Consider the following 27,981-nt stretch of genomic DNA (forward strand, 5'->3'; position numbering starts at 1 on the left):
TACCTACCCATCTCACTGAATTTTCTTATTAGTTCTAATAATTTTTCTTTTTATTCTCGTTGATTATCTAAGTAGACAACCATATCATCTTCAAATAATGCTAATTCTGACTCTTTATTTCTGATATTTATACCACTTATTTCTTTTTTTAATCCCAATGATTAAAACTTCCAGAAAAACACTGGTTAGTGACAGTGATAGTAGTCATCCTTATTTTGTTCCCAAACTGAATGGAAATTTATCTAGCACTTCACTGTTACATTTGATGATTGTTTTTGGTTTCTGATAAAAATTCTTTCCAAGTTAAGGAGGTTTTCACTCATTCCTAGCTTACTGTACTAGTTATCTATTGCTGTTTAACAAATTACCCCAATGCAGCAAGAGATAACTAAGGCACTAAGGGTTTTTAAATCAAGAATGGATGTGTGATTTTGTCAGATTATTTTTTCAGCATTTATGGAGATAGAGTAAAAAGACTGTATAACTATTAGTATAATCAATTACAATAACAGCTTTCCTAATGTTGAACAATCCCTGAACTCCTGGGGCAAACCCTCACTTGTCACGATACAGTCTTCTTTTAATACACTGATGGATTCAGTTGGAGAATCTGTAATTTAAAACATGTGTTGCTCTATTAATATGTGAGGTTAGGCTATAGTTTTCCTTGTTTTTGTCTAAACGTGTCCAGTGATACCAGCCTTCTAGGATGAACTAGGAAGCTGTCCATCTTTTCCTATTAGCTGATCTTTCAAGATTGGATAGAACTTCCATGATGCCTGAACTTCCATAATACCAGCTGGGCCTGGTACCATTTCTGAGGAGAAAACTTTGACCATCTTTTAAACTTCTTCTATACTGTTCCATTCTATTCCGGTCTTCTGCCACTCCTTAAGTGATTTTGGTAATTTATATTTTCCTAGAAAACCACCCATCTCATCTAGATTTTCACATTTATTGGTATAAAATTACACAAAGCATTTTCTTATGACTTTTTCACATCCTCTGAATCTGTGGTTAATTCTCCTTCGTCATACCTTATTTTATTTATGTTTTCTTGCCTTTTTCTCAATCATAACTGCCAGAGGAGGGTCTGTCTAGTTTGTTGGTCTTTTCAAAAAACAACTTCTTAGCTTATCAAACCTTTTGTTTTCTATTTCATTAATTTCTGGTTTTATATGTAATAATTACTTGATTCTGCTTTCTTTTGGTTGTTCTTTTTCTAGAATTTTCTAGACTCTTGATCAGAATAATTAGTTCATTTAAACTGTCTTGTTCTCTAATAAAAGCATTTAAGACTACAAACTTTCTTCTGGGAAACCCCATGGTCATATCCCATGGGTTTTGATCTATGATATTCTCAATTGACATTTATTCTAAATAGTCCATAAATTCCATTCTTATTTCCTCTTTAACACAAGTACTTTAAAACTTTCAAATGGACCTAGCCTTTTTGCCATTGCTATTAATATTTTATTTCATTGCTTTATAATCAGAAAGTGTAAAATGTGTTTTCAAATTAACTTGGAAATAATCTCCTTCCCCAAAGGTATAAGCAGATTGTTCTCTCTGTCTAAACACCCTTCCCCATCCTATCCAACTGACAAACTCTTACTCATCCTACAAAACAGCTCAAATGTTACATATTCTAGGACCAACCACTCCCACTTCGGGGGGAAGGTATCTAGAGAAGGATTTTTAAGGAAGGACAAGCTACAAACAGGCTGTGAACGTCCTCTTTGGTCTCCTGGCCTGGTCCCCCAGTCACTCTCCTCACACGCTCAGACACCCATTCCACAGTCACTCCAGAGGCTAGAGGGAGATGGGGGAGGGGCTGGCAATGATATTGATATTTGTCTGGAGGGGTGAGGGATTGGGGGAGGGGTGGGTCTAGCTCTTACCTGCTCTCTGCCAGCCTGCCTGAGGGGGTAAGCTTCATGGAGTCAAGGACCTGAGTAGGACAGCAATACTGGTGTAGAGTATGAGACGCTGTGGACCTGAGAGACAGCAAGAGACAGAGAGAGAAAGAGAGACAGAGAGAGAGACAGGGAGGGAGGGGAGAGGTAGGGTGGGGAATGGGGACAAGGAGGTGAAAGTGAGTGGGGTAGGGGAAAGGGGAAGACTGGGAGGAATGGGTGGTGGAGGATAGGGAATGGAAGAGGAGGGGCGGGGGGGGGAGGGAGGGAGAGGGGGAAGGTAGGAAGGAAGGAAGGAAGGAAGGAAGGAAGGAAGAAAAAAAGAAAAAACCACAAAGTCAAGAAAGAGAGGACGGCACTCCAACCACAAACAGAACACAACGACAACAGGGGGCAGCAGAGACGAAAGAGCTGGGCTGGGCCTCCTGTGTTCCAGGTGACTCCGTGGGGACCTCGGCCTCAGAGACACTGGGACACCACAGTAGGGAAGGGGGAAGGGAGCCCTCCTCACACCAGACGCCACACGGGTAGGCAAGAGGGGAGAGGGAAGGGTGGATGAAAGAGAAAGGGAAAAGGTGTATGAGGGGGGGTCCCCCTTAGAGAAGACCCCTCACAAGAAAGGAGGGAGGGATGGGGAGAAAAGAGGCTCTGGGTCCAAAGAGGGGGAGGAACCCAGGCCAGGGCGGGGTGGGGGTGGGGGTGGGGGTGGTGCAGGAGACACTGGAGGAGGAGAGGGAAAGAGACAGAGAGAAACCGAAAGAGACAAGACAGAAAAGGAGAAAGACAGAGAAGGAGGAAGACAGTGAAAGGGCGAGACAAAAGACACAGAGAGAAGACGGGGAGAGGCAGAGAGTGCCAGAGCAAAGGACAGGAGAGGCGAGGGCGGAGGAGAGCTGACAAGGTCTCAGTGGTCTTGGTGACAGGATGGGACTCGGGCTGAGTGGGCGAGTGGGGCCCAGCGAGCCAGAGGACAGGGTGGTTCTTTGCTTCCAAGGCCAGTGCTGCGCCCCCAGCCTGGGGCAGGGCCCAAGCTCCGCCCCCCAGCGCTGTGCTCCCACCCTTAGCGTGGGGTCCAAAGGCCCCTCTGCCTCCTGCTTCCCACGATTAAAGTCCAGAGAAGGGGAAGGGGGAGGAGAGACAGCAGGGTAGTGAGGCCGAGGGCCCTGTCCCTGCCCTACCCAGCACAGGGCAGATGCTGAGAGTGAGTGCCAGGTCAGCCAGCCCCTGCCCCCAACGAGCCCCTGAAGGCAGGCTGTGGTCAGGGCCTGGCCATTCAAGAGCCGAAGTAAAGGCCTGGAGATGTGGCTGCAGGCCAGGCCAGCTGCCCACTATCTCGCTTGCTGCGAATTGGAGAAGATGCCTAAATCTTAGAACCTTAACAGAGAATCCTGGAATCTGATACTCTTCTTATCAGAGCCTCTGGAATAATTGTCATCAGCAGAACGACTGTTTCTCAAGTGCCATCTAAGTGCCAGTCACTGGCCCAAGTCCTTGACTCATTAAACCTGAGACTCAGAGACCCTTAGGCTGCTGGAATGTTGGTATCAGAGAGTCTCAGCTGTTGTGGACAGCCCTGCAGCGCCAGGCTAGGTGCCAGGGCAGCCACCAATCACACCCCTCACATGCCACCGACTGCGCTGCTCAGGGCTCCAGGGTCCTTACAGAGCTGGGCACCCAGATGTCCCTGGGCTCACCCAACTGAGCTGGCTCCCTCCCCCAAGCCAAAGGCCTCCAAGAGTCCAAGAGGGGAGCCAGGAACCAGGAAGCCAGGAGGCTGCTGAATCAGCAGCCCAGGGACCAGGTCCAGGCCTGGGCAGGAAGGGAGGGGGTCGGGCTGCAGGGTTGGGGGTGGGGGCCAGGTTCCTACCTGCTACTCCTCCCGGGGGGCTCCATGGGTCTGGACCTGTCCCGAGGGCAGGCCCCCTGGCCAGGGCGGTGCCTCCACCGCGTCGCCACCCCCTCCTCCCCAGCCCTTCCCTAGAAGGAGGAACCAAGGAGGCGGGGCCGGGCCTGCTGGGCTATAGGCCAGACTGCAACTGGAAACTTTGCTCCTTCCCCTGCTCCCCCAGGAGGGCTGGGAACTCCTAGTACGAGGAAGCAGCTTTGAGAGCTTGAAGTGACTCCTCTGGGCCAAACCTCAGGCTGGGCTCCCTATACGCACCTCTGTTGGAATCTCCCCAAGTACCCTGTCGAGTACATGTCACTAGCCCTATTCTCCCGAAGAGAAAATTGAGATGTAGAAACATTAAGTAACTCGGCACAGGTAATAGAGCTAGTAAGTAGCAGAACCCCAAGATCAGGACTCCGTCCCCTTGGCCATATTGCTGCCCTGTGAATACAGAAACCTTTCCATAGAAGCTTTTCACAAACATTCTCATCTTCCACAGAGTTAAAGAGACTCTGTGTGGTGGTTATGCTGGGATGCTCCAGTTCAAGTAAAATTCAAATCACCCATCTGGGGAAATCAAGATGAGGGCCCAGCCGATATTCTTGACCATTGCAATAAGCTCTCACTTTCTTCTGCGTTGTTTTCTGAACTGGCTAAGAGAAATGCTCCCTGAAGAGAAAAGCAAAAATCGGAAGACACGCCATTCACAATCTAGAGGCTGTTCTTCCAAGGAAATTGCCCCCACCTGATTTTACAGAGGGGGAAATTGAGACCTGGAGAGGAGAAGAGTCTTACTAAAGTTCATACAGCCAGTCAAACTAGAATCCCCACCGACCTACCACAGTAATCTCTCTCTCCTCCTTATGTGGGGGGCTGGAGAAAGGAGACAATTTGGAGGATTTGAAGGGTGTGGGATTCCTGAAGAGTACCCCAGATCCAGCTCAGAGGGCTCCTGTCCTTTCACAGCCCCAGAGCCCAGGCCCCTGGCTGTTCCGAGCAGAAGGCAGCCCTGGGAGGGGCCAGGGGGCCAGTGATCTAGAAGGAATAGGAGCTGACAGGCAACAGGCCAGCCTTCCTGCCTTCCTGCCTTCCTGCCTCCCTGCCGGGGCAGCTGGTTCCTCTCAAGAAAGCCAAAGCTGCTGAGAGAGATAGGCCCTACGGACCACCGCAAAGTTGGCATCTATGGGCCCTTCATGGCCTCTTCTCCCTCTGCCCACCCCCTAAAGCCCCGTGGTCTTCAAGGCTCTGGTCTCAGCCCCTGCTTTTCTTTCTCTCTCCCTCAGCAACTCTCTTGGCTCTTGTGGCAGCCGCACCTTGTGCCCACTTGCAGTTATTGTCCTAAGGGTGGCACCTGTGGCCCAAACCTTCATCTTGGCCTGGCAGAAGTTGAGAGACAGAAATTCTAGTCCTGGCCCTAAGGCTGATGCTGTGTGACCTTGGGCAAGCCCCTTCCCCTCTCTGGTGAGGCAAAGAGCTTACATTTTGGTGCCTGGCAGAGCTGGGTACAAGTCCCAGCTCTACAACTTTTCTGCTGGGTAACCCCTCTGAGGCACGGTTTGTTCATCTGTAAAGGGTGAGTGGCAACTCCTATCTCACAGGTTCTTGTGAGGTTTCAGTGAGACAAACATGCACATGCTGAAAAGTCTCAGTCTGAGCCTGAGAGAGTATGATCCTTCTCCCAGGGAGGTAGGGGAGACTCTTGGGAAACCTGTTTGTTTCGGGCAGGGGAAGATTTCTAGGAAGATACCTCTTCATCTGGGCCACTCTTGGAATTCAGGCATATCTGAGCCTGTTGGGGCGATCCATGTGATAACCCTCTAGGGGCTGAAGGGAAGAAGGAGCTAAGGGTGAGGAGCCTGAGCCAGCCGCAGGGCACTGGCAGGGCCTTCGTTCACTTACGCTACAGATCCTGTGAGCCAGGCACTGAGCTGGGGGACAGATACAGCAGTGACTAAGGGCAGTCAGTGTCCTGATCTCATGGGGCTCATATCCAAGTGAGAGCAGACAGACATTATTCAACCACTAATGGAATTAAGCTGGGCAAAAAGTGGAGGTAGTGGGGGAGAGTGTTCCAGGCAGAGGAAACAACTTGGGCAAAGGACCTGAGGTGGTATTTCCAGGAACTACAAGGAGGCCAACGTGGCTGAGTGGAAAAAGCAAAGGGGAGATGAGCGAGACTGGAGATGTAGGCGGGGGCCCAATCATGCAGAGCCTGGAGGTCCTGATAAGGTTTCAGTATTTATGCTAAGGGGAATTTGGAAGGCTGCGGTTCATGGATAGGCCTGGGGCGGGGAGCGTCTCTGAAGCCCCGAAAGTTGTATGAAAAATATGAGTGAGTATGAGTGCATTTCCGGGGAGAACATTGCTTTCATTAGATCCTCAGATGGGTTTGTGATCCCAAAAGGGCAGGGGAACTCCTTATATGGTTCCATTCACTAAGTGCTGACTATGAGCTAGTGTCAGGCATCCCAGGACCTTCTGTGAGCTGCCCCTCCCCCCCACTTCCAGGTGGTCTCAGCCTCCCCCCCATCTTCAACCTGTGCTCCACCCAAACAGAAGTGCCTACAATTCTCTGCCACACTCTGCTGTCCGCCCTCACCTTTGCCTCTGCTCAAAAGACCCTTCCCCGCCACCCCGCCCCCAGTGCCACCTCCCCACCTCGTTACCTCCCCCTTGCTCCTCACAAGTCTGCTCAGAGGTGGTGCCCTCTGGGACCCTGACTCTGGGATCCCTCCCCTGTGTTCTGCCCACCCTGTGTTTCTCCAGCGCTGTCTATTCACATGCTGTTGCCCCTTCTGGTCCAGGAGCTCGGTGGGGACAGGGACCATGTCTTATTCATTCCAGTGTCCCCAGCATCCGGCACAGGGCACCTAGTCAAACAGGTCAGCAGGTATTGAGAGACAGACAATCCACACTGAGGTGGAGGCTGCAAGATGGGCTGCTGGACACTAGAGGGCACTGTGGCCACTGGAATCCTGGCCTGCCGCTGGCACTAGCCAGGCTGACCCAGGCTGGCCCCTGGGACCAGGCAGGCGGGGAAGCGTGGAAACTCTGCTCCTGGGTCCTGCAGCTCCTTGGCTCTGGGTCCAACTGACCGGGGTCCCAGTCCCAGCTTCCCAATTTACCTTCTGCCCCCTTTCCAGATTATCTCTCATGACAGCCCCATCCCACTGCAGATACAGTTACAGTTCTTCACGAATGCAAGTACCAAACACTGCTCCACAGCCCTGGCACACTTTTTTGCTCTGTCTGCAACACTGTCCACTTCACCTCACCCCACCCCCACCCCCACCCCTCACCAGGCTAACTTCTACTCATCCACCAAGTCGAAGTTTAGATGTCAGCTTGGAGAAGCCTCCCTGACCCTCAGGCTGGGTTGGGTACACTTCTGAGGTTCTCCCACAGCACCCTACACTTCGCCTGTAATTGTCTGTTTCCTTATCTGTTTTCCTACCAGACGGTGAGCTTCCTCAGAGCAGGATTCTATTATTCATCATTGTATCAACCGCATTTAGTTTAGCACAGTGCCTGGCACGTTGTAGGTGCTCAAGAAATTGTCCCATGACTAAGTGGATGGATGGATGGACAGACGGATGGATGACCTCGGGCAAGTCACTCTGCCTCTCAAGGTTTCAGTTTCCCCCTCTGTAAAGTGGATCCAATCACCCTTACTTGGCAGAGCTGCCAGGAGGATTAAAGATAAGGTGTATGGAATGCTCCTTAACAGTACCTGATACATAGTACACATTTTCTGAATCAAAGCATTTATTAAGTTGAAGGAGGCTTTGCCCTGAGCCTGAGATGATCTCTCCCACTCAGGCTTACCACCTTACCTATATGTGGAAGATGGACTTAACAATAATAAGAAAACTATCATTTTTATTAAAAAATAACAACAGCACCTGCTATGTGCCAGGCCAGAAGTAGGAGCTCCCTAAGGAGGTGGGCAGTCTCCAGTCTCAGCCAGAGGATGCAAGGCCCGGGCCGAGGTCAGAGCCACGGGCATTGCCCCTGCATCTGGAGAACAGTCATTACGTGCACAGCTGGTTCCAAACTCTTTACTCATAGGTAAAAACCTGTCTAAGGGGTCATTCATTCCCTCTGTAATTAATGTAAAAACTGCAGGGTTTGTATTAATGGAAAAGTAAGCTCAAGCGTCAAGTTGATAATACTGATAATGTGTGCTTGTAATTCTATACTGCAGATAACTATAAATTCAGTCACTGCGCTAATAAAATGTGAAAATTCCTGAAACAACCAGGAACTTGGTAGCAGCTGTACCATGAGTAGCATTATGCCAGTTGTTCTGAGGCTATGAAAATCACCGCACGCTGGTGGCGATGGTAATATTCACTGTGCACTTAAAGGCTGTTTGGGCACAAAATAAGGGGAAATTTTTAGAGAAAACAGGGCATTTTGATGCAAGAGCATGGAACTTGAAAGCATAGTGAGCAAAGGTCGACTTGCATTAGAGTAGGAACCAAAACCCTGATGGACGAGCAAGCTTATAATCGTGGGCCTCTGAGCAGACTACTCCCCAGGCTCTGACATCGCTTGTGAACACATAAAAGCTGTGGGCACTGTAGAAGAAACAGCAAGTCCCGAGTATTTGACCTCTACCCTCACCCACTTCTAGGAGAATCCACTCCCACCTACAGCCCCTTGCCGCCTCGTTTACCACAGGATGGAGAGAAACGGTGCTGTCCCATGGGGGCGGGCCCTGAAGCTGGAAGGTCACATAGCTTCTAGGTTGGCGGCCACATCAGGCCACCTGAGAGCAGAGGAAGCCAGTCCAGAGAGAGGAGTCAGGGACAAAGAGATGACAGGGACCAGGCAAGTCATGAAAGATGGAGAGAGGCATGAGCCAGGGAGATGCAGAGATGCAGAGAGAGAGAGAAAGAGAGAGAGAGAGAGAGAGAGAAAGAGAGAGAGAGAGCAATCTTCCTCCTTGACTTCTTGGTCCCACTTCCAGTTGGCGTGAGGCCTGGCTATACGTCATTTACTGCTCTTAGATTCTGTGAGATGTAGCCTCACAATAGTCTCCCCCCCACCCATCCTTTATTCTTGAGCGCATGTGAGTGGGTTTCAGTTCCCTGCAACAAAGTGTACCCAGTCTAAGACGAGGGAAAATTGGGGATGTAAGTGCAGGGCTTGCATAAGCAAAAACGTATAAAGAACACTTAGGTAGGGAGGGGTGAATGCAATTATAAAGCGTTTGTGTTTGTTCACCCAAATGCTCCCTCATTTCCTGACAGTTGCGACCACAGATACATGCTACAGTCGCACACTCACATACGCTGACATTCAGTGGACACCGAGACAAATGCAGCAACAACCAGATCTGCTTCTATGCAGACACCCTGCCGTGCATGGACACCCACCAGCACGCAGCGCTGCCCCTGCGTTCCTCACACCCGCACAGATGCGGAGCCACACCAAGAACACAGTGGCGCTGCCCGGGAGGCTCGGGCCAGGAACCGAGGCTCGACTGGGCTCTGAGCAGCCTCCCTCCCCAGCTGCCAAGTGACTCATCCCCAGGGCTGCTAATTAAAGCCAGGACAGAGGGGACAGAGAGGAGGGGAGGGAAAGAGAGAGAAGGCAAGTTTATTTTGGTGCCAACCAGGCATGCAGCCAGCTTAGGGGTCACCCGCTTCCTGGGGCTGGGCCAGGTGGGGGCAGGGGAACACTAACAGGAAGGGGAAGGAGGACCTCCCTTACCCCTTCTTGCCCCTCATGAGCTTCCTGGAAAAAGGTACCTCCTTTGGGAAAATTACCCAGCTCCCCCCACCCCCACCTCCCTCCTCCTCCATCCCACAGTCAGATTCAAGTTCTACCCCCTCTAGCCTCTTGTCCTTACAACTGGCTTCTCCTTGTCAACACACTCCCATTTGGGCTTTGCCAGAGTTGGCTCATCTGTGTCTGTAGCCTGCTTCCATCTCCCCCATGGATCACCCAACACAGGCCTGGTACATAGGGAATGCTCTGTTCGTGCTTCTGGAATATAACTGGGTTAACCCCGGTATAGCATGGTGACCGCAACTCTGATGGTCTGCATTCCGATCTGAGTTCTATGGCGGGGGGGAGGGGGTAAATTATTGTAACTCTGAAAGCCTCAGTTTCCTCACCTGTAAAGTGACTAGAATATATACTCTATAGGATTATTGTGAAGATGAAGTGAGAAAACACAGGTAAAGTCCCCAGCATGGTGGCCCGCATATATGGGCTTTAGCTATCACACAGTAAGTGCTGCTGCCGCTGATAAATTATGCCCTGCCTCAGGCCTGGGGTAGCAGCAATTATACAGAGCTGAGTTCCAAGCCTGGCTCCACCACATAGGACCCGGGGGAGCTCGGACAAGCCACATAAGCTCTCAGAGCACTGGCTCATATGTAAAATGGGGATTCACAATATGACACCATAAATTTACTGTAATGATTTGAGCCTGTCAAGGGGATCCCAGCTCTCAGAAGCAGCTCCATGCATTGCAGCAGCGATTACTAAGGATAGCAGGAGGAGCGCAGACCTGTGGGGCCAAAGAAGCCCAGGAGCGAGGAAGCAGTCAGGGTGGACTCGGGCAGCCAGGGAAGGCACCCTAGAGTGCGCAGGGCTGGAGTTGGACCCACCAGAGCCAGAGAGCATTCAGCAGGCGGTAAGTGACAAGGTTCCAGGAAAAGGAAGTGGTGGGAACAGAGAGCCGGGCAGGGCAGGCAACCAGGCTGCGCTGAACAGGAGGCAGCACGGGAGGGAAGATTTGGAAGCAGCTGGGGCAGCTCTGGGGACTGGCGGTGTCTTGGACATGTGGATGGGGGAGCCACGGAAGGTCTGTTAGGTCTCAGCTACCCCAGATTGCCAGGAGGTCAAAACAAGAAAGAATCTTAGAGATTACCTAATCCAAACTCCCGTTGGACAGATGGGGGCACTGAGGCCCAGAGTGGGAGGCCTCCTCTGGGAACAGAGCCAGCGTTGGCTCCTCCTCCCACTTCTCCTCCCGACAGCAGCGGCTCCTGTTGCCATGGGGACGTCCCTGGCTCTGCGGGTGTCAGCAGCTCCCCCACCTCCTCCCTCCTTCCCTAGCAACAGGCCACCTCCTCTGGCTCTCATCCTTGCGTGCCTGTCAACCCCGGCCTGGTCCCCAGGGACCCCGAGTTCCAGCCAGACCCTCACTGCAGCGGCAGCACCTCTAGGCCTGGGCTCCCTCCTCTTCTGGTGGCGGAGGTATCAGCCCCTCCTGCCCCTCTGTTTTCAAGTTCTGCACCTCTCCACATATCTCAAGCTTGACTACCCCATAAGTGACAATGCATTGGGTTAGGGGATGGCGGAGGGCACTACAATATGTTGAGCCACCATTTTATGCTGAGCATTGCTTTAAGTTCTCTCATCAGCCCAAAGAAGTCAGAATTACTGACCTCATTTTACAGATGGGAAAGTAAGGATCAGAGAAGCCAAGTGACTTTGCAAACAACACACAGCTAGGAAGCAGGCTCTGCTGAGAGCTAGTTTGTGACCTTGAGCCATCGCCAGTCCCCTTCTGGACCTGGATTTAAGGCGCCTGTAGGTCTGACGACTTCTCATGGATCTACAGGAAGTCCAGGCACCTTCCTCTGCCCACAGCCCTTTAGCAACACCAGCTGTTCAGCTCTAATTAGACTCCACACTTCCTCTGGCACCCCATACCTGGAAGCCCTCGTGCCTGGGCCCTCCCACGGGGGGTTTTCAATCCACCGACCCTGCTCATTCCTTCCCATTCCACTTCCACAACAGCCGAAGTCTAGCTCCTTTGCTTCGTGTTTCTTCTACCCTCCTAAACTTTCCCCTCCACACACACAATGTTTATTAGATGACAACCCTGGGGCTCCAGGGGGGAGATAGATCTGTTCAAAGTCACATAACTAGAAAGCGACCTGGCCATAAATGGAACCCTCTGCCCAGATCCAGTTGCTGCCCTTTCTGTGCTGCAGAGCCCCGCCTCTCTCCTCCAGCCTCCCCTGGCTCCCACTGATGACAGAAGGTGTCTGTGACCCAGTCCCGACCAGACCAGTTCTGAACCTTAACACTTGCTCCTTTCCTGCCCAGATCTGTTTTAGCCCGACTGACTGCCCCCACCCAGCCTCCCTCACCTCCGATGCCTGCTGGTTTCATTTTCAGGGATGCTCTCCTTACACAAAGTCTGCGTGTCAGTCCTCCATGACCCAGCTCAGACACCACCTTCTCCAGGAAGCTCTCCCTGACCCCTAACTGAAGTGAGCTCAAGAATTTACATGCGGGTCCTGAGAGCATCCTCAGATGGCCCCACCCAGCTCTGGTTCCAAGTTAAAGGATCTTCCCACCATATTTGCAAGATTTTGCCCCACAAGTGCTATTTTAGGCCCCTTCCACAGTCCAGGTTTGACCCTTGCTTCCACAGTTGCTGAGTCTTCGAGGTCCCTGTAGCCTCCTTGACTGTAGGTCCAGGGTGGGTGTCGGGAAGTACATCTCAGTAAAACAAATACCAGCTTTGGAAGCAGACAGCCCAGGGTGTGAGTCAGAGTGATGCCACCCTGCCCCATTGCTCTTATTTCCTTGGGCAAGGCACTGACCCTCTGTGGAACCTCATTTTCCTCATGTGTAAATCAGGGATCCCAATCCATGCCTAATAGGGCTGTTGTGAGCATTAAAAATAAGATCACATTCAGAGTTCTTAGTATGTGAGGAGCAAATGGTAACTGTTATGATTACTAATATTAGGATGAGGATGAGGATGATTATTATTATCTGCAAGGCTGTCAAGAGCTCCTGCAGGGATGGCATGGGCAGGGCTCTGGGCTTGGTGCCAGGCAGACCTGGGTTTGAATCCTGGCTCAGCCATAAATAAGTTGCATGGCTGTGGGCAAAACCCATAACCAGCCTGAGCCTCAGTTTCCTCAGCTGTAAAATAATGATGATAAGGGCAGCCCAGGTTCCACCTACAGTGTCACTGGGAGGATCAAACAAAAGCAAGTCCCTGACAACTTCTGTAAGTTGTAAAGGCCCAACGTACATCATCATATGATTGATGATTATGATAACTACTAAACACCCTGAGCTATAGGTCCTAGGAACTCCCCTGCCGGGAAGAGCTAGAGACGCCTTCAGTCGCGTTCCTTGACAAGTCGCGGGCATATCAACAGGGATGCCTGGGGGCCTGTGCTCGGAGTCAGCCCAAGCTGTCTTTCTCCAAACCCACAGTGGGGCACTGGGATCAGTGTCCTTTGCTAGACCAGTGCCTTCCTAAATGCTAGGACAGGCTGTGCCCAGGCCATACTCCTTGGCTGCATGCCAGGACTAATTGCATCTCGTCATATACCCCTTGCCTGGACACTAGGCCTGACTGTATCTATCACACTTCCCCTGCTTTCCTGCTGGCTGAAGTGTGCTCCCATGCCACAGCCCCTACCTTGGCCCAGGGCACCAGTGTGCTCATCCCATCCCCCCTGCCTGGGATGCTAGGACACAGCGTGTCTCATTACGCACCTCCGTCTGGATGCTGGGATCCTCTGCCCCACCTCCCATATCCACTGCCTGGATGCCAGGACCTGGGCTGCTGCATATGGTTGGACAAGCAGTGCCTTGCACAAGGGTTCACAGCCAAGAGGGCATGAGTCGCGGCTGAAATTCAACCTGTGCTCTACTCACTGAGCCGGGAACCCTGGTGAGGGGCTGCAGGAGCCCTGTGGAAAGGGAACATTCCTCCAACTGATCCACGCAGTGGGTTCTACTCTTCACACAGGCGCTATATATGTTAGTTGCAGCCCTGGCTGGAACTGAGTGAGCCCATCTCATGCCTCTGCTGCCTGGACCCATCTCATTTCAAAGGCCCATTGCATCACCCCTGGCCTGGATGCTCTCTGACTGGGTCCTACGCTGAGCCCCCCATCATTCCCACATAGTCCCTATCCTTGACACTTGTGTTTTCACGAAGCTTCTGATGGGTTAAGCCCTGGGAAATGCACTAATAGTCCTTGTCCCTACCCCAGTTTTGCCCCCAAATGGCAGATTGATCACACCCTGAAAACTTACTGATTGATGCTTGTAAACCTTTTTCACCAAGCATGCAAAAAAAAAAAAAAAAAAAAAAGGGCGCTTGTTACACTTAAATATAAGGTATATTTAAGTGTAACATTACCTTAAATATAAGGTATATTTCTAATGACTGGAATGTGTCCCATCAAAAGTCCATCCAAACCACACTATTCAGGGCTAGTGCAGGTCAGGGTGGAGCACAAACGCCAGACCAGGGAAGCCCCGTTTCTATCGTGTCCCCTTCTCCCGGGAGGGGAGGGGGAGAAGGTCCCGGGTCCAGAGCTGACCTCTCTGCAGGTCAGCTTTCCCATCTAGGTAGCTGCCATGAGCCCCTCCAGTGTTCAGCCGAGCCCCCAAACCAGCTAGGGTCAGAAAGACTAAGGAAGAGTTTTCAACCCCCTCCCTACGCTTGCCCCCTCCTCACCCCTAATACCAGTGGGACAAAACCCCTGGAGTTGGCCCCCGCCCCTCCCATGGATCCCCAAGTGACAAGCCAGAGGCCCCCACCCCAGTCCCTGCCCCAACTCCCAAGCACTACTAAAGAAAGGAGGTACTGACCTGACTGTTCTGGAATTCTCACCATCAGATCTGAAAGAGAAACAGAGAAAAAAACCGACAGTCAGCATATGCCCTCTACTCTCCTCCCTCTGCCCTATGCAGCGGCCCTGACACCTAGCACGCATCATGAAAATGAAGGGTAGGGCATTTCGTGCAGAGAGAATGGCCAGTGCATAGGCCATGAGGTGGCGGAGGGCCTGGCCAGTTGTTGGGACACGGAGGAGGACAGCGTGGCCGGGGTAGAACGAGGGAGGGCAAGAGTGGTTGGAGGGGAGGTCAAGGAGGTGCCAGGACCCAACCATGTTCTAGCCTAGCGGGTCATGGTGAGGAGCCTTCCTCGGAGTGGCTGAGAGGCAGCCTGCAGCTGTGGCCAGGGGGGCAGAGCCCGAGGTTTAAACACAGAGAGACCAAGCCTCAGATACCGGCTCTGCCACCTACCAGCCCTGTGACCTGGGCAAATCACCTCCCTGCTTGGAATCTGAGCCTCAGTCTCCTCACTTGTAACACGAGGCCAATCCTTGCAGGGCCGTTGGGATGATTAAGCCCTTTGCAGCCCAGCAGACAAATGCCAGGTATTATTAACAACATAGAAAAGGCTTTGCCAATTGCCTGGTCCAACCTGCTTATTTTCTGGATGACAAGAATGAGGCTGAGAGGGGTGAGTGAGTCGGCTGCTGGGCTCCTTTCTACTGCATTGGTCTGCCTTCTTCATTGGGAGGCCCCCTCAGAGGCAAAGGAAGGGCAAGAGAAGAGGGTGGCACCGGGGACAGCTTTGAGGGGACCGAGAGAATGAGTGAAACCGGACCCACACCCCCTCCGCTGTTCCTCCCTAAAAGAGTGTGTGAGTGTGTGTGTGTGTGTGTGTGTGTGTGTGTGTGTGTGGAGGGACAGTGGCTTCCCTGTCCCCTCTGTCCTCTTCCTCCTCCTTTTCTCCCCTCCCTCCCCCACCCCCACTCCCACTGCAGACTTCGGAGGAGACAGAGATGAACACATTACAGGCTCTGTCCTCAGGTGAGAGAACCAAGAAGCGACCTTAGTGAGGGGACCTGAGTGGGGGGAGAGTCGTCTATGCTGACTGCAAAGTGTCTATGCTGAGTGCAAAGTGAGAGGGACACGCGGGGAGGCGAGAGTGAGTATTTGTTGGAAGAGTGAATGGAGCGCCCACCGGCCAGGTGGGGCGGGCAAGCATCTGAGTGCAGGAGCGCAGGCAGCCGGTGAGGCCAGTGCTTCCAGTTCTGCTACTTACTAGCCACATACTCCTAGGGAAGGCACTCCCCGATGTCCAGCCTCAGCTTTCTCACTTGAAAACTGACATGACAGGGGACGGGAGGGGGGCAGGAGGGTGGGGTGGCCGTCAGGTTCAGCCTGGCACAGTGGACAGCAGTGGGTCCAATCCTTAGCCTTTGCAGCCCCCTAAAGGGACAGAGGACCAGGGCCACAGAGCACCTTTTCACGTTTATTAAAACTTTCCATCTCACTCTGCAGCAACAAGATTTCTACTCAGGCCTGGCTCAATTATTCGCAGGTACCAGATCAGATGGGCCTAATTCAATGACTCCCCAACTGTCAACAGAATGGAGGTTAAGCCCCTCAGCCTTTCTCCCTAACACGAACCCTCTGCTCCAGGCAGGCTGGTCTCCTCGGCACCCCACCCCACCCCAAAACCCCCAGCACACACGTATTCAATCTACTATATACCAGGCCCCGACTCAGGAATGTAAACCCTCAAGTTGCTCACAGACTGGCCCCTTGCCTCAATCTATTACACTTCAGAGCATAAGCCACATATATAATCGTCTCCATTGGCATGTGAACAATCACCGGGCACCTACTATGTACCAGGCAGGGTGGCAGGCTCTTTTGGTACATGACCTCCTTTGATCCTGCAAAGTGGGAATTACTCATGCAATTTTAAGATGATGAAACTGAGACTCAGAGAAGTTGAAATGATTTGCCCCACGGCACACAAGTAGGGGAGCTTGGCCTGGACCCCACAGCTCGTGCTCTTACCACCACGCTCCACTGCACCAGCAGCTCAGTGCTGGGCACTTACGCATCGTTAAGGTGAGTTCCCTTATCCTCATCCCCCAAAGTCAGGACAGGCACTTCCTGACAGGCTCTTTCTTAGGAGAGATTACCAGATATGTACCTCTGTTCCAAAAGCACTTCTGTATGATGTTACAGTCCTCAAGATGGCAGCTACGGGGAGCAAAAGAGCTCCACGGCATGAGGCAGAGTGAATTAGCCAGCTCTCCTCACTGTGGACTGATTCTTACTAGTTCGAGGGTATACGGCATCTTATGACCCTCGATGCGGGGGTGCATGCCACCTCAGGGGTTTACAGGCTCTTACGCGTTTAGTATACAAATAGTTAGTTACATCTAGAGAACCATCATCATTAACACTGTGCTATCCTACACCTCTTCAGGACTAATGCCCAGCCCGATGGTCAATCCACCCCTTACTCCATGAAGCTGGACCGCCATTCTTTTGTGAGGTAGCACAGACGTAGAAAGAATGCTCGGCTCTATTATGGCTCATTCCCTAACTGGCAGCATAGAATTGGAGAAATCACTGCTCTCTGGACCTTGGTTCGTCATCTATAAAACAAGGGGGCTGTGTTAGTTGAGTTCCAATCTTCAGGCCCTAAGATACTTCGTTTCTTCAGAATCCCAAAGTTTCTCTCTTTTATCAATTGGGTTCAGCTACCTATGGGTAGAAACAAAGACCCAGGGTACCAGACCTCCCTTTATCAATCCATGTCAGGAAAGGAATGGATTTCTCCTGCTACTCCTATGGCTTTCTCCCAATGGAAGGCCACTTCAGACCCCAGCGTTCTCAAAAGGCTTGTCTATGCCAATTCCCATCCTCAAGAGTAATGCTCAATAAACAGTAACTGATTGAAGCCTATGAGTATAGTGACCATATTTTCTGAACCAAAAACTCAGGCGTGTAATGAGACCAAGGATTCTGACGTTGCTGCTTCCAGGTACGAGGGGCAATCTGGCAGATGGGAGAATAAATGGTAAAATATCGACGGTTCTTGAAACTTTGGGGGACTTATGGGGACAACAGGGAAGAATAACTCAAAAGAATATAAGCCTCTGAGTTGCCACACTGGGGTTTCTGCTCTCACCTCCTGACTGGATTCCCCGCCTCTCATTTTGACCCTCCAAGCTATCTATAAACAGTACCTGGGAACACAATAAGGTGCCTCTCTCCCAAGAACCTGGAATTAGATAAATAAGGTTGTCCTCTGAGACCTAAACTAATAAACAAAAAACGCATCAGAAACGAGATATGCAAAGTTACCTGAGAAAGAGAGACTGTTTCTCAAGCCAGCATTTGAGCAACATGTCTACAAAATCAGGTGTCCAACAGAAAGGAGATTGGACACGAACAGAAGTACATTTTTGAAAGGACACTTGAAGAGCTACTGTGTACAGGGCTCCTCCTAGAAGTGTCCTGAGGAGAAAGAGGTGGGTACCCTGGCCCAGGGATCATACAAGTCTCTCTAAAAGCTGAGAACCAGCCCCGGGGCAGCCAGGCAACTGATCTCCCAAACATCAACTTGTCTAACTGCAAGTCTCTTCCATGGGCGACCACCTTCTCTCACTGGCTGCTAAAGGAACATCTCTCAAGCACAAATCAGTTGATGTGGTTCTGCTGCTTCAAACATTCAATAATTTTCTCACCGATAATTTTCCCACAGACGATTTTCCCACAGACTTCCGTGCCAGTCAAGCCCAAACTCTCCAAAGCTCTATATCTTACTCCGCCCTCCCATCTACTTTCTTAGAACATCTGGTATTTGTTCCCTGGAACACTCTTGCGCCTCTTTATGTTTTTAAAAATTATTTTAAATTTTATTAAAGTGATATGTAAACTAGTTTAAAAAGTCAAATTCTGAAAGGATCTTAAAAATAAAAGTTTCCTTTTTAACTGTCTTAGTTACCTTTTTCTGAGTTGACTTTCATATTTCTAAAGTATACGCTTATATTGCTAATCCATTTTTGGCATTTTTGTGTGTGTGTGCCCTTTAAACATTTTTTTAACCGAAGTAATACATGCATATAGATTTTCAAGTCACATAGTACTGCAAGGAGTAAAACAAAACAAAACACACGAATTCCCCACTCTACCCCTCCTCACCCCCAACTCCCACTCTCAGAGACAAGCCGTTTTCAAGTCTTTTAACTACTTTTTCGGGTATTTACCTCCTCATTTCTAAGGAACACATGCGTACTTCTATTTGTTGATTTATTTTTTTTTCAGTTTTGTATATCATGTACTGAATTCCCACCGTGCAGGGAGAGGGTAGGGCTCCCTAACACACACAACCGCCTCTAGCCCCCAGTTCTTATGCGGGTGCACTGTCCTTCCTTCCCGTTCTACCACTGTAGTTATAGCACAAAGTTTTGGTTAAATCCATATTGGTGGCTTACATTATTATGACTGCATTGATACTAATAATGAGTAAATCACATCATTTGCTATAATTACATTTTCCTTCCCATACAACTTTTTCTTTTCCCTGGTGTTGATGACTATTCTTTTTTTTTTTTTTTTTTTTTTTTTTTTGCTTGCTTAGTTTTCTTCATGTATATGATCAATTCTCCCCAAACTCTGTGAGTAGTGCATTTCTCTTCTCAATGTGTTCTGACACATCAGGTAATCCATCAGACTTTTTTTTTCCTTTGAGACATCATTCTCGCTGCAATCCAGACTGGTTGCTCTCCAGGCCTGCACAAGGTTGCCCGTAGATCTGCTCCCTTCTCCATCACTCTGGGATTCCCTTCACCTCTCTTCCGTGTTAATTTCCTGTTTCCTGGATTCCTTGGCCTTTTTTCTGAGTTTATGCCTGCATTTTGCTGGAGCACATTCTCCAGTGCTTCCTGAGAAAGGAGGCCTAGGACATAAAATCTTTAGCTCTCCTTTGTCTGAAGATGTCTCTATTGCACCCTCACCCTTGATTGATAATTCAACTGAGTATAGGCTTCTAGGTTGGAAATTATGGTCTGTCAGAATTTTGAGAACACTGCTCCATTGCCTCCTAGCTTCCAGTGCTGCTGTTGAGCAGTCCAATGCCATTCTTTTTCCTGATCCTTTGTACATGATATGTTTTTCTTCTGGAAGCTTTTAGGATCCTCTCTTTATCCCTGGTATTCTGAAATTGCGCTGTGGCATACCTTGGTGGGTTTTTTTTTTAATCATTTATGTTGCTGGTTACTCGGTGGGATATTCATTCCTTTAGCTCTGGGACTTGTTCTTGTATCATGTCTTTGATCCTTTCCTTTCTGCCGTTTCCTCCATTCTCTATTTCTGGAACTCCTATTGTTGGATGTTGCAGTTCCTCAACTGATCCTCCCGTGTTCTCATCTTTTCTCTTCCGTTGTCCATCTCTTTGCCTTGTTATTCTGCTTCCTAGGATATTTCCTCAACTTTTATTTTCTAATCCTTCTCCTGAAATCTTTATGTTGGCTCTCACTATCCTAAATTTCCCAGGTTTCTTCCCCTCCCTTCATTCCCTCTGTTCCTTCCAAGTTTTTTGGTTTGTTTGCTTGTTTGCTTTTTGGGTCATTCTTGCAGGTTGATGGGCTTCCTCAAATAGCCTTGTACTATCTGATCATCTCTGGCTACCTAAGGCTTGTTTGTTTTTTTTTAATGCCAGTTACATTGAGGTTTAATTTACATAAAATGAAATATACCTACCTTAAGGGTCCTTGGCTGGTGAGCCCTGGCGATCAGTTCCCATGACGGGAAGCTCTGCGTGTAGATGGAGCTGCCCAGGTGATGGGCTTCACTACAGAGTTTATGGGCTGAGAGCCTGTTCTTTTGTTGGAGGACTCCCACATGTCATCTTTTGGAGGCCTCTGTCTGGGGCCTTTCAGTTTCCCCAGAGAAGAATCTTTTTCTGTCTCATGTGCTCCTGACTTTGGTGTTCTGGAAGTAGGCAAGTGGAAGGAGGCTGGGGGTCCACTGCTTTAGGGTACAGATCCCTTTGCTTGCGGCCCTGTTTCACCCCCATCCTCCACTGTGCCTGGTGTCCCCAAGCCTGGAGGCTCCTAACTTCAATTTCTCCAAAGAATCACCCTCCATCTATAGAGATGGGGCCGGGGAGGGGTGTCCCGACTGAAAGGGGTCGGGGAGGGGCCAAGAGGGTCTGTTCACAGACTTTCAATATTCTCCTTGCTTTCAGTTCCATGCCTCATCCTGCCTTCTGTGCTTCACGGTACCTCTGATTCCTGAGCATTTCTGGGGCTTGCTGGGTGGAATAGTTTACTTCTAGTCAGCATCCCAGACCTTGAGTTTCTACCTTTTTTATTCCTTTACTCATATTTCAGTGGGATTTGGGGAAGCAGCAGAGAAAAATAAGCTTACTCAATTAGTTGCGTTTAACAGGAAGTTCCCCTTCGTATTCCAGCCAACTCTTATTCCATCCTCCGTGACTCATTTAGGCAAGACCTCCTCCAGGAAGCTTATCTTAATGTCCCTAAGTTGGATGAGGAGCCCCTCCTCTGTTCTCCCACAGGATCCTTTTCTTGCCTCCATCACAGCTCTGATCAAACTGTTTTGAAAGTGTCCATTTCCATGCCTGATTCTCCCCGCAGACTGAGGCCTCCTGGCAGTCTGGGGCCATGTCTTAGTCATGCCTGTGCCCCCAGTTCCCAGGGTCTGGTCCACAGGGGTACAGAGTAAATATGTGATGATGGGCTTCCCTGGTGGCGCAGTGGTTGAGAGTCCGCCTGCCGATGCAGGGGACACGGGTTCGTGCCCCGGTCCGGGAAGATCCCACATGCCGCGGAGCGGCTGGGCCCATGAGCCATGGCCGCTGAGCCTGCGCGTCCGGAGCCTGTGCTCCGCAACGGGAGAGGCCGCAACAGTGAGAGGCCCGCGTACCGCAAAAAAAAAAAAAAAAAATGTGATGATGGATTGAATGAATAAATGAATGACTATACGTATGAATCAGACCCAGCCAGAGGGACCATCTAGAAAGGGAAATAAGCTGAATACAATTGTTCTTATACAAGGCCAGTTCCCTAAAAGCTCTAAAAGTTCCCTAAAAGCTGTATGTGCAAAGACGCCTACTGCAGCATGATTTAAACCTGTGAAGGACTTCCCTGGCGGCACAGTGGTTAAGAATCCACCTGCCAATGCAGGGGACACAGGTTTGAGCCCTGGTCCGGGAAGATTCCACATGCTGTGGAGCAACTAAGCCCGTGCGCCACAACTACTGAGCCTGCGCTCTACAGCCCGCGAGCCACAACTACTGAGCCCGCGTGCCACAACTACTGAAGCCCGTGCACCTAGAGCCCATGCTCAGCAACAGGAGAAGCCGCCACAGTGAGAAGCCTGTGCACCGCAACGAACAGTGGCCCCGCTCGCTGCAACTAGAGAAAGCCCGCACGCAGCAGCAAAGACCCAGCGCAGCCATAAACAAACAAACAAACAAACAAACAAATAATAAAAACCAGTGAAAAAAATAGGCCCAGCATTGTTGAGAGGATGGTTAAGTACATTATGCTATATCAGTTGCCATTAAAAATGACGCTTCTGAAGAATATGCAATTACATGGGGAAATGTTCCAACGAACAAAGCAAGAAAAAATTGTATGTGCTGTATTATTTCAATCGGATGAAAAGAATGCAGAGAACAGGGAAATACATCAAATGTTCAGAGTAGCTGCCTCTGTGTGTTGTAATTATGGGTAATGTTTTTCTCCTCTACTTTTCTACGTTTTTATAAATTTTCGAATGGAAGAATGCATTAAGTGTATACTTTTTTAAAATTTCCTAAGAAATGAAGTATCCTGAGATACTTATGAACAAAATATTGTGAAGGGGACCCAAGGGTCTGTGTACACTTCTAGCAGCATTTGCTGGGAAGGCTCCGTTCTTCACTGGCCAGAGACCCGGAAGGCCCAGGCCCATGGAACACCAGCCCCACTGCAGCCCCCACCCCCACTGCAAAGCAGGAGCTAGTTCAGGAAGCCAAAGGAGGAGGATCACGGAGCCCAGCTTTTTACAAATTGCAATATCATAGGCTGTACTGGGAAACAGAAGGTCCTACACTGGACCTCACACTTCAGAGGCCTCTCTCTGTGAGGTAAAGGGTCTGTGGGGCCAAGAGAATATGCCCATCGGGATCTCTGGCCCTCTCCCTTCTAGACTGCACTCAGGTACCTGGAACCCAGAATTCCCTGTCCATATTTCTTGAGCTTACTTGCAGGAGTTGTGTGGTCTTATTATCCAGGTCCATCTGCTAGGCCCAGTGGGTGGTCAATGGGAAGGGAAAATAGACAGGGTTTGGATGTGGGCTGGGGTATCCATACACACCCCAAGGCTCCATATGAACTACAGGTGGGAAGAGAAGGGGGAAGGGCCAAATGGCCTCAACTGGTACCTTGCATGGGCTGCACAAACATAGAGGCAGGCAGGTCCACAGGTCCCTAGGCCTCAAGGTTGGTAGAAGGGCCTACCTTGAGTATTAGACAGATCTAGGTTCAAATCCATTTATTTGCTGTGCAACCATGGATGAGTCCATTCCCCTCTCTGAACCTCAGCTTCCCCAACTATAAAATAGGTATAATAATTCCAATCTCAGAGAGTTGTTGTGAGGCTTGCTGGGGGCACAATGGCTTAGAGGTTATGAGCACAGGCTTTGGGTCAGACAGGCCGAGGTTTGAATCCCAGCTCTGCCCCTCCTAACTATGTGATTTACATCTCTAAGGCACAGTTTGCTCACCAATATGATAAAGAAAATAATAGCACTAACCTGATAAACTTGTTGGAAGGATTATGGTTGTAATGAGTATGTAATAACATTAGAAAATGCTTAAATGAGAAAAGGCTGCTCTTATTAATGGGCGTGCAAATATTGGCTATGGGAGGGTTGACCAGCCTTCTGCACTCCCATCCTCCTGCCCAGCTTTATTTTTCTCCATAGCACTTACCGCTATTTGACATATTTTTGTATCTTCTTGTTTATTTGTTTCTTTTCTTTCCCCACCCCCTACATTCACACACTAGAATGTCAGCTCAGCAGGAGAGAGGTCTGTTTTGTTCACTGTTTCCAAGTGCCTGGATCAGTGAGAGACTGAAGTTGTTCTTCAACAGTCGAGTAGATATCTGCCATGTAGACAGGCGTAAAAGGTATTCTTGGCCAAGAGAACGGCCAGAACATAGGCATGGACCCATAAAGAAGTGCACTTTGCCGAGGGTATCCTAGATACTTCAGTACAACTTGAATGCAGGTCAGGAAGGGAACAGAGTGGCTAGAAAGATGAGTGGGGAAAGTGGGGAGGGGGGAGGGCGGGGGGGCAGGGGGATGAATTGGGAGATTGGGATTGACTAATATGTATAATATGTATAAAATACATAACTAATAAGAACCTGCTGTATAGCACAGGGAACTCCACTTCGCTGTACAGTAGAAATTAACACAACATTGTAAAACAACTATACCCCAATAAAAAAAATAATAAAGAAAGAAAAACTAAATTTAATTGAAAGGTGAGTGGGGCTGTGGCCCGACCCAAAGGAGCATGTGAGAGCTTCCCTAGACCACAGGTGGTGTCAAAACCAACTTCTGACAGCCAGGAAGTGGAAAAGCACTAGGGGAGAGGCAAAGATGCCTGCCAAGTTCAACTGCCACCTAAATCATGATGATGTGAAAGGCCAAAGTTAAAACCTTTTGAAAGATAATTCAGGCGGAGGGAAGACTCCTTTCTAAGGGGCCATCTGAGCCAAGAATCAGACCTAGAAATGACAAATAGGCAAGTATAGAAGTCATATGGATAAGGTAATAGTGACATGCAAGAAAATCTTATAAGGTTAATTAAAGAGAAGAAAAACTAGATGAACCACAGGACAAATCAGAAACCTTGTTGGATAATGTAACCATTTTCAGCATTTTTCACATGACGTTGAATGGATCCACATGATCCACAGGCCAAGATCGTGGTGGGGAAACAAAATGAAAGCCCATGGTGGTTTTAGTTGCTAGTTATCTTTCTGTTGATGATTACTCTTCCTCTAGTCCTTTGTTACCACTACTCGTTGAAAAGTCCTGGGATGACAATGATGATGATGATGATGATGATAAAGATTGCTGCATCAAAGGAAATATCTGTCTATCACTTTTCAAATTTCTTTTTCAGAAAATAAAGAGGCAAGTATCACTTCACATTTTTACTTTAAAGAAAAGACAGACAGGCAGAGACTACAACAAAAACAGCATTGCACACCAGGCAAGAGTGTGAACCTCATTGTATAATTGCCAGGAAGCCCCTGGGGGTCTCGAACCAAGCAGTGACAAGGTCAAATGCTGCCTTCCTAACCTCCCGCCCCTTTCAATCACTAAAGCGGGCTTTATTTGGTCCTTAGCATTTCTGCTTTCTAATAATTCAAAAAGAATAAAGTGATTATTAAGCACCTACAATGGTCCAGGACTTGTGTTATCTTCGTAACAGCTGTGCAAGGTCATTATCACTCTTCTCATTGTATAGATGTGAGAACTGGGGCTCAGAGTAGCAACGTGATTTACCTAGAGTCACGCGGCTAATAAGTAGCGGAGCCGAGACTCAAGTCGAGGTTTGTATGATTCCAAAGCCAATGCTTTTCACTGCTACAGCTGTGGCTTCCTTCTGTCATGCCAGAGCTAGGCAGCACTTCATCTCCCACAGCTTGGCCTCTCTCCCTCACCTGGCTCCAATCTCCCCTCCACACCATGAGCATTCAGGGGGTGCTTCTGGAAGAGACAGTCATTCAAGGATGGAAGGCGCGGCACCAAAAAGGGAAGGTGGGGTTAGGCACAGGTACTGCAGCCCAAAGCAGCTCAGCATTATCACAAAAAGAGAGAGAGAGAGAGAGAAGGGAAATGGAACTGGCTCTCCAGCCCTCCCTTCTTGCTTCCCTCCGCTGGCGGCAGAAGGATGGAGGTTCAGCCATGATGGCAGAGAGAGTGGGCGGAAGGGGAAGCAGCAAGAGCAGGCTGCTACTGCAGAAGCCTCAGCTCAGCCTCAAAGCCCCCTCCTGTGTGCTTGGGGCCCATCTCTGGCCCACCTGCTCCCACTGCCTAAGCAAAGGAGGCCAGGCTGTTCTCCAAGAACCCACCCAATCCTGCCAAAGCACAGCTCACAGCAGACCCAGACCCTCTCAAGTCACAGTGAGGGCACCCTGAGAGGTGGAGGGACTAGCCCGGGGGTTCAGAGGAAGGCAGTGGCAGGGTGGGGGTCAGAACCCAGGTCTCCAGTCCCTCAGCTGAGGGCTCTCTTGATTGCGTGGTCTAGATGGCAGAGGTTGAGGAAAAGGGGTGCTCAGGAGGCTGCCACAGGAAGGCTCATGACGGGGCTGGAGCCAGAGGCAACACATGCCAAAATGAGGCCATACAGGGTTGGGTATTTTGGGGGTTGACTAATAATTTCCATTCTCAATCTGGATTGAGAAAGCAAAACAACCATTTTTTAAAAGTAGCTTTAGCCTTAGTTTGGACCTCAAGAGCATAAATCTTTACCTCTCTCTTCTGTCAAGACCCTGCTGAAAAGAATGTGAAGGAATAAAATAAGGTAAGAACTCATAACAGTGAAGAGGATGGGAGAGGGTGATATCAATGGGTGAGAGATTTCAACAAATTTCTGGGAGCAAAAAACAAAGAGAAGAATGTTCACAGTTGAAGGAGAGCCAGCAATGCCACTCAGGGGGTTGCAGCTGGAGAGGGAGCCAGTCAGGCCAGCAGAGGCCCAGAAAGAGTCCAGACTTGAAGATGGTAGGTACAGGGGAGGGTAGGAGCAATCAGGGGCTGAAAACGGGGGGATAAACTGAAGGTAAGTACATGAAATCCTTCCCTGTGCCCCCACTGACAACTCCCAGATCCAAAACACAAGCTGCCTGGCTTTCATCCCTAGGCAAAATATCAAAGGAGTTAAACTATCTGGGATTACTCAGGGCACCTAGCGGCATGTTGGTGCTCCCAGAATAAAGTGCTTTTCATTCTGGCATTTGGGGGGCACCCACTACAACTGCCAGCTCCCCGGCGGCTCACCTAAAATAAAGCCAGCGAGTGGACAAGTCAGCTGGATATACAGACATCTCACTTTGTATCAACTCATTCACAAACTATAAAATAGAAAATATGAGAGAAAAGGTGAGCAGCCTAAAGGATCAATCCAGGAAGTTCAACATCCAACTAACAGACATTCCAGAAAGAGGCAACAGAGAAAATGAAGGGCAGGAAACTACCAAAGAAATTATGTAAGAAAAGACAAGGTGCATCAAGTTGAAAGGGCTCACTGAGTACCAGATAGGGTGAATGAAAAACAGACCTTGAGCTGAGTGTTGGTTTTATAGGTATGTTTGGCTTGTAGAAACTTGACCATGTGATATGCGCACTTTTCTGTATACATATTTCAGTGTGAAGTTGTTTTTAAAAAATCCCCCTCCTAAAAAATCTTCAAATAAAATGTCCCCAGAAGATGTGCTATGATTATCCTGTGGTTTCAAGGAACACTACACAACAGTAAGTTTAAGTAAGTACATAAATAAATAAATAGATAAATAAATTGATAAGGTGGAAAGTCTAAATAGATCGATAAGGTGGAAAGTCCTGATCCAAATATGAAACAAAGTAAAAAGCGGCATGACTTTGAGCAATTCATAGAGCATAAGAAACGAAAATTCATTTGATCTTGATGCTAGGAAAATTTTCCTGGGAGTACAGAGGTTGGGACAGTGGACCTGTGGGAAGTGAGGTGTAATTATAGTACACTGTTTGGCCCTGCAATGACTAATATGACATAGTCATAATCACATAAACACCGTGTATTGGTGGTCAACTTTTAAAGTCAATCTGTCCAGAAAAGCACTGAAGACCTAATTATTGTTACATAACAGAATGCAAATGTAGTCAACCTTGCTGGATGCAAAAGTACAGAACACAGAAAGTGGGAGGTGGAGAGGTGGAGGAGAGATGGAGGGAAGGATGGGGCACTAATAACTATATCTTCCAAACTGAGTGGTCAAGAGATACTGTGGAAAATTGATGGAATAAGAAATTACAGTCTAAGAAGTATCTAGCAAAGTTACAAAGGTAACTAATAGAGAAACCAAAATAGTAATACAATTATTAAAGTTTGGAAGGGGGAAAAAAGAGTCAAGTGTTGTAAATAAGCTAAATTCTCACTTGTCATAGTAGAAAGAAGTCAATAGATGATGTTTAAAGTTGATAAATGAAGAAATAACCAACAAAGGATGTTTATGTGGAGATATGAAGTCACCACCAGAAAGCCTCAATGGTAAAAGTGGTCACCTCTGGGGGCTGGGAAGTGGGAGGCAGGGAGACATTGGCTTATTACTATGCATGTCCTTGTGTACTATTTGCCCTTTTAAAATTATGTATATGGGGACTTCCCTGGTGGTCCGGTGGGTAAGACTCTGTGCGCTCCCAATGCAGGGGGCCCAGGTTTGATCCCTGGTCGGGGAACTAGATCCCACATGCGTGCCACAACTAAGAGTTCGCATGCCGCAACTAAGAAGTTCGCATGCCGCAACTAAGATCCCGAGTGGTGCAACTAAGACCTGGCG

The 27,981-nt window shown here is 49.1% G+C and overlaps 1 protein-coding gene across 7 annotated transcripts in view; it reads right to left on the minus strand.

The window, feature by feature from the left end:
* IQSEC2 (IQ motif and Sec7 domain ArfGEF 2) overlaps positions 1 to 27,981 on the minus strand; it is a gene marked incomplete at both ends in the record, with an annotated part of 74,998 nt that overhangs the window by 36,514 nt on the left and 10,503 nt on the right. For 3 of the 7 annotated variants that reach the window (XM_079727830.1, XM_079727829.1, XM_079727834.1), the window contains one exon: positions 14,401 to 14,430. In XM_079727830.1, the coding sequence (XP_079583956.1) occupies positions 14,401 to 14,430 (30 nt within the window). Of the gene's footprint in view, positions 1 to 1,901; positions 1,998 to 3,783; positions 3,840 to 14,400; positions 14,431 to 27,981 lie in introns of those variants that run through there. The other 4 variants (XM_079727828.1, XM_079727832.1, XM_079727831.1 and 1 more) reach the window with 3 other exon arrangements.

Source organism: Hyperoodon ampullatus (genome assembly GCF_949752795.1).
Source record: "Hyperoodon ampullatus genome assembly, chromosome: X".
Classification (NCBI taxonomy): Eukaryota; Metazoa; Chordata; class Mammalia; order Artiodactyla; family Ziphiidae; genus Hyperoodon; species Hyperoodon ampullatus.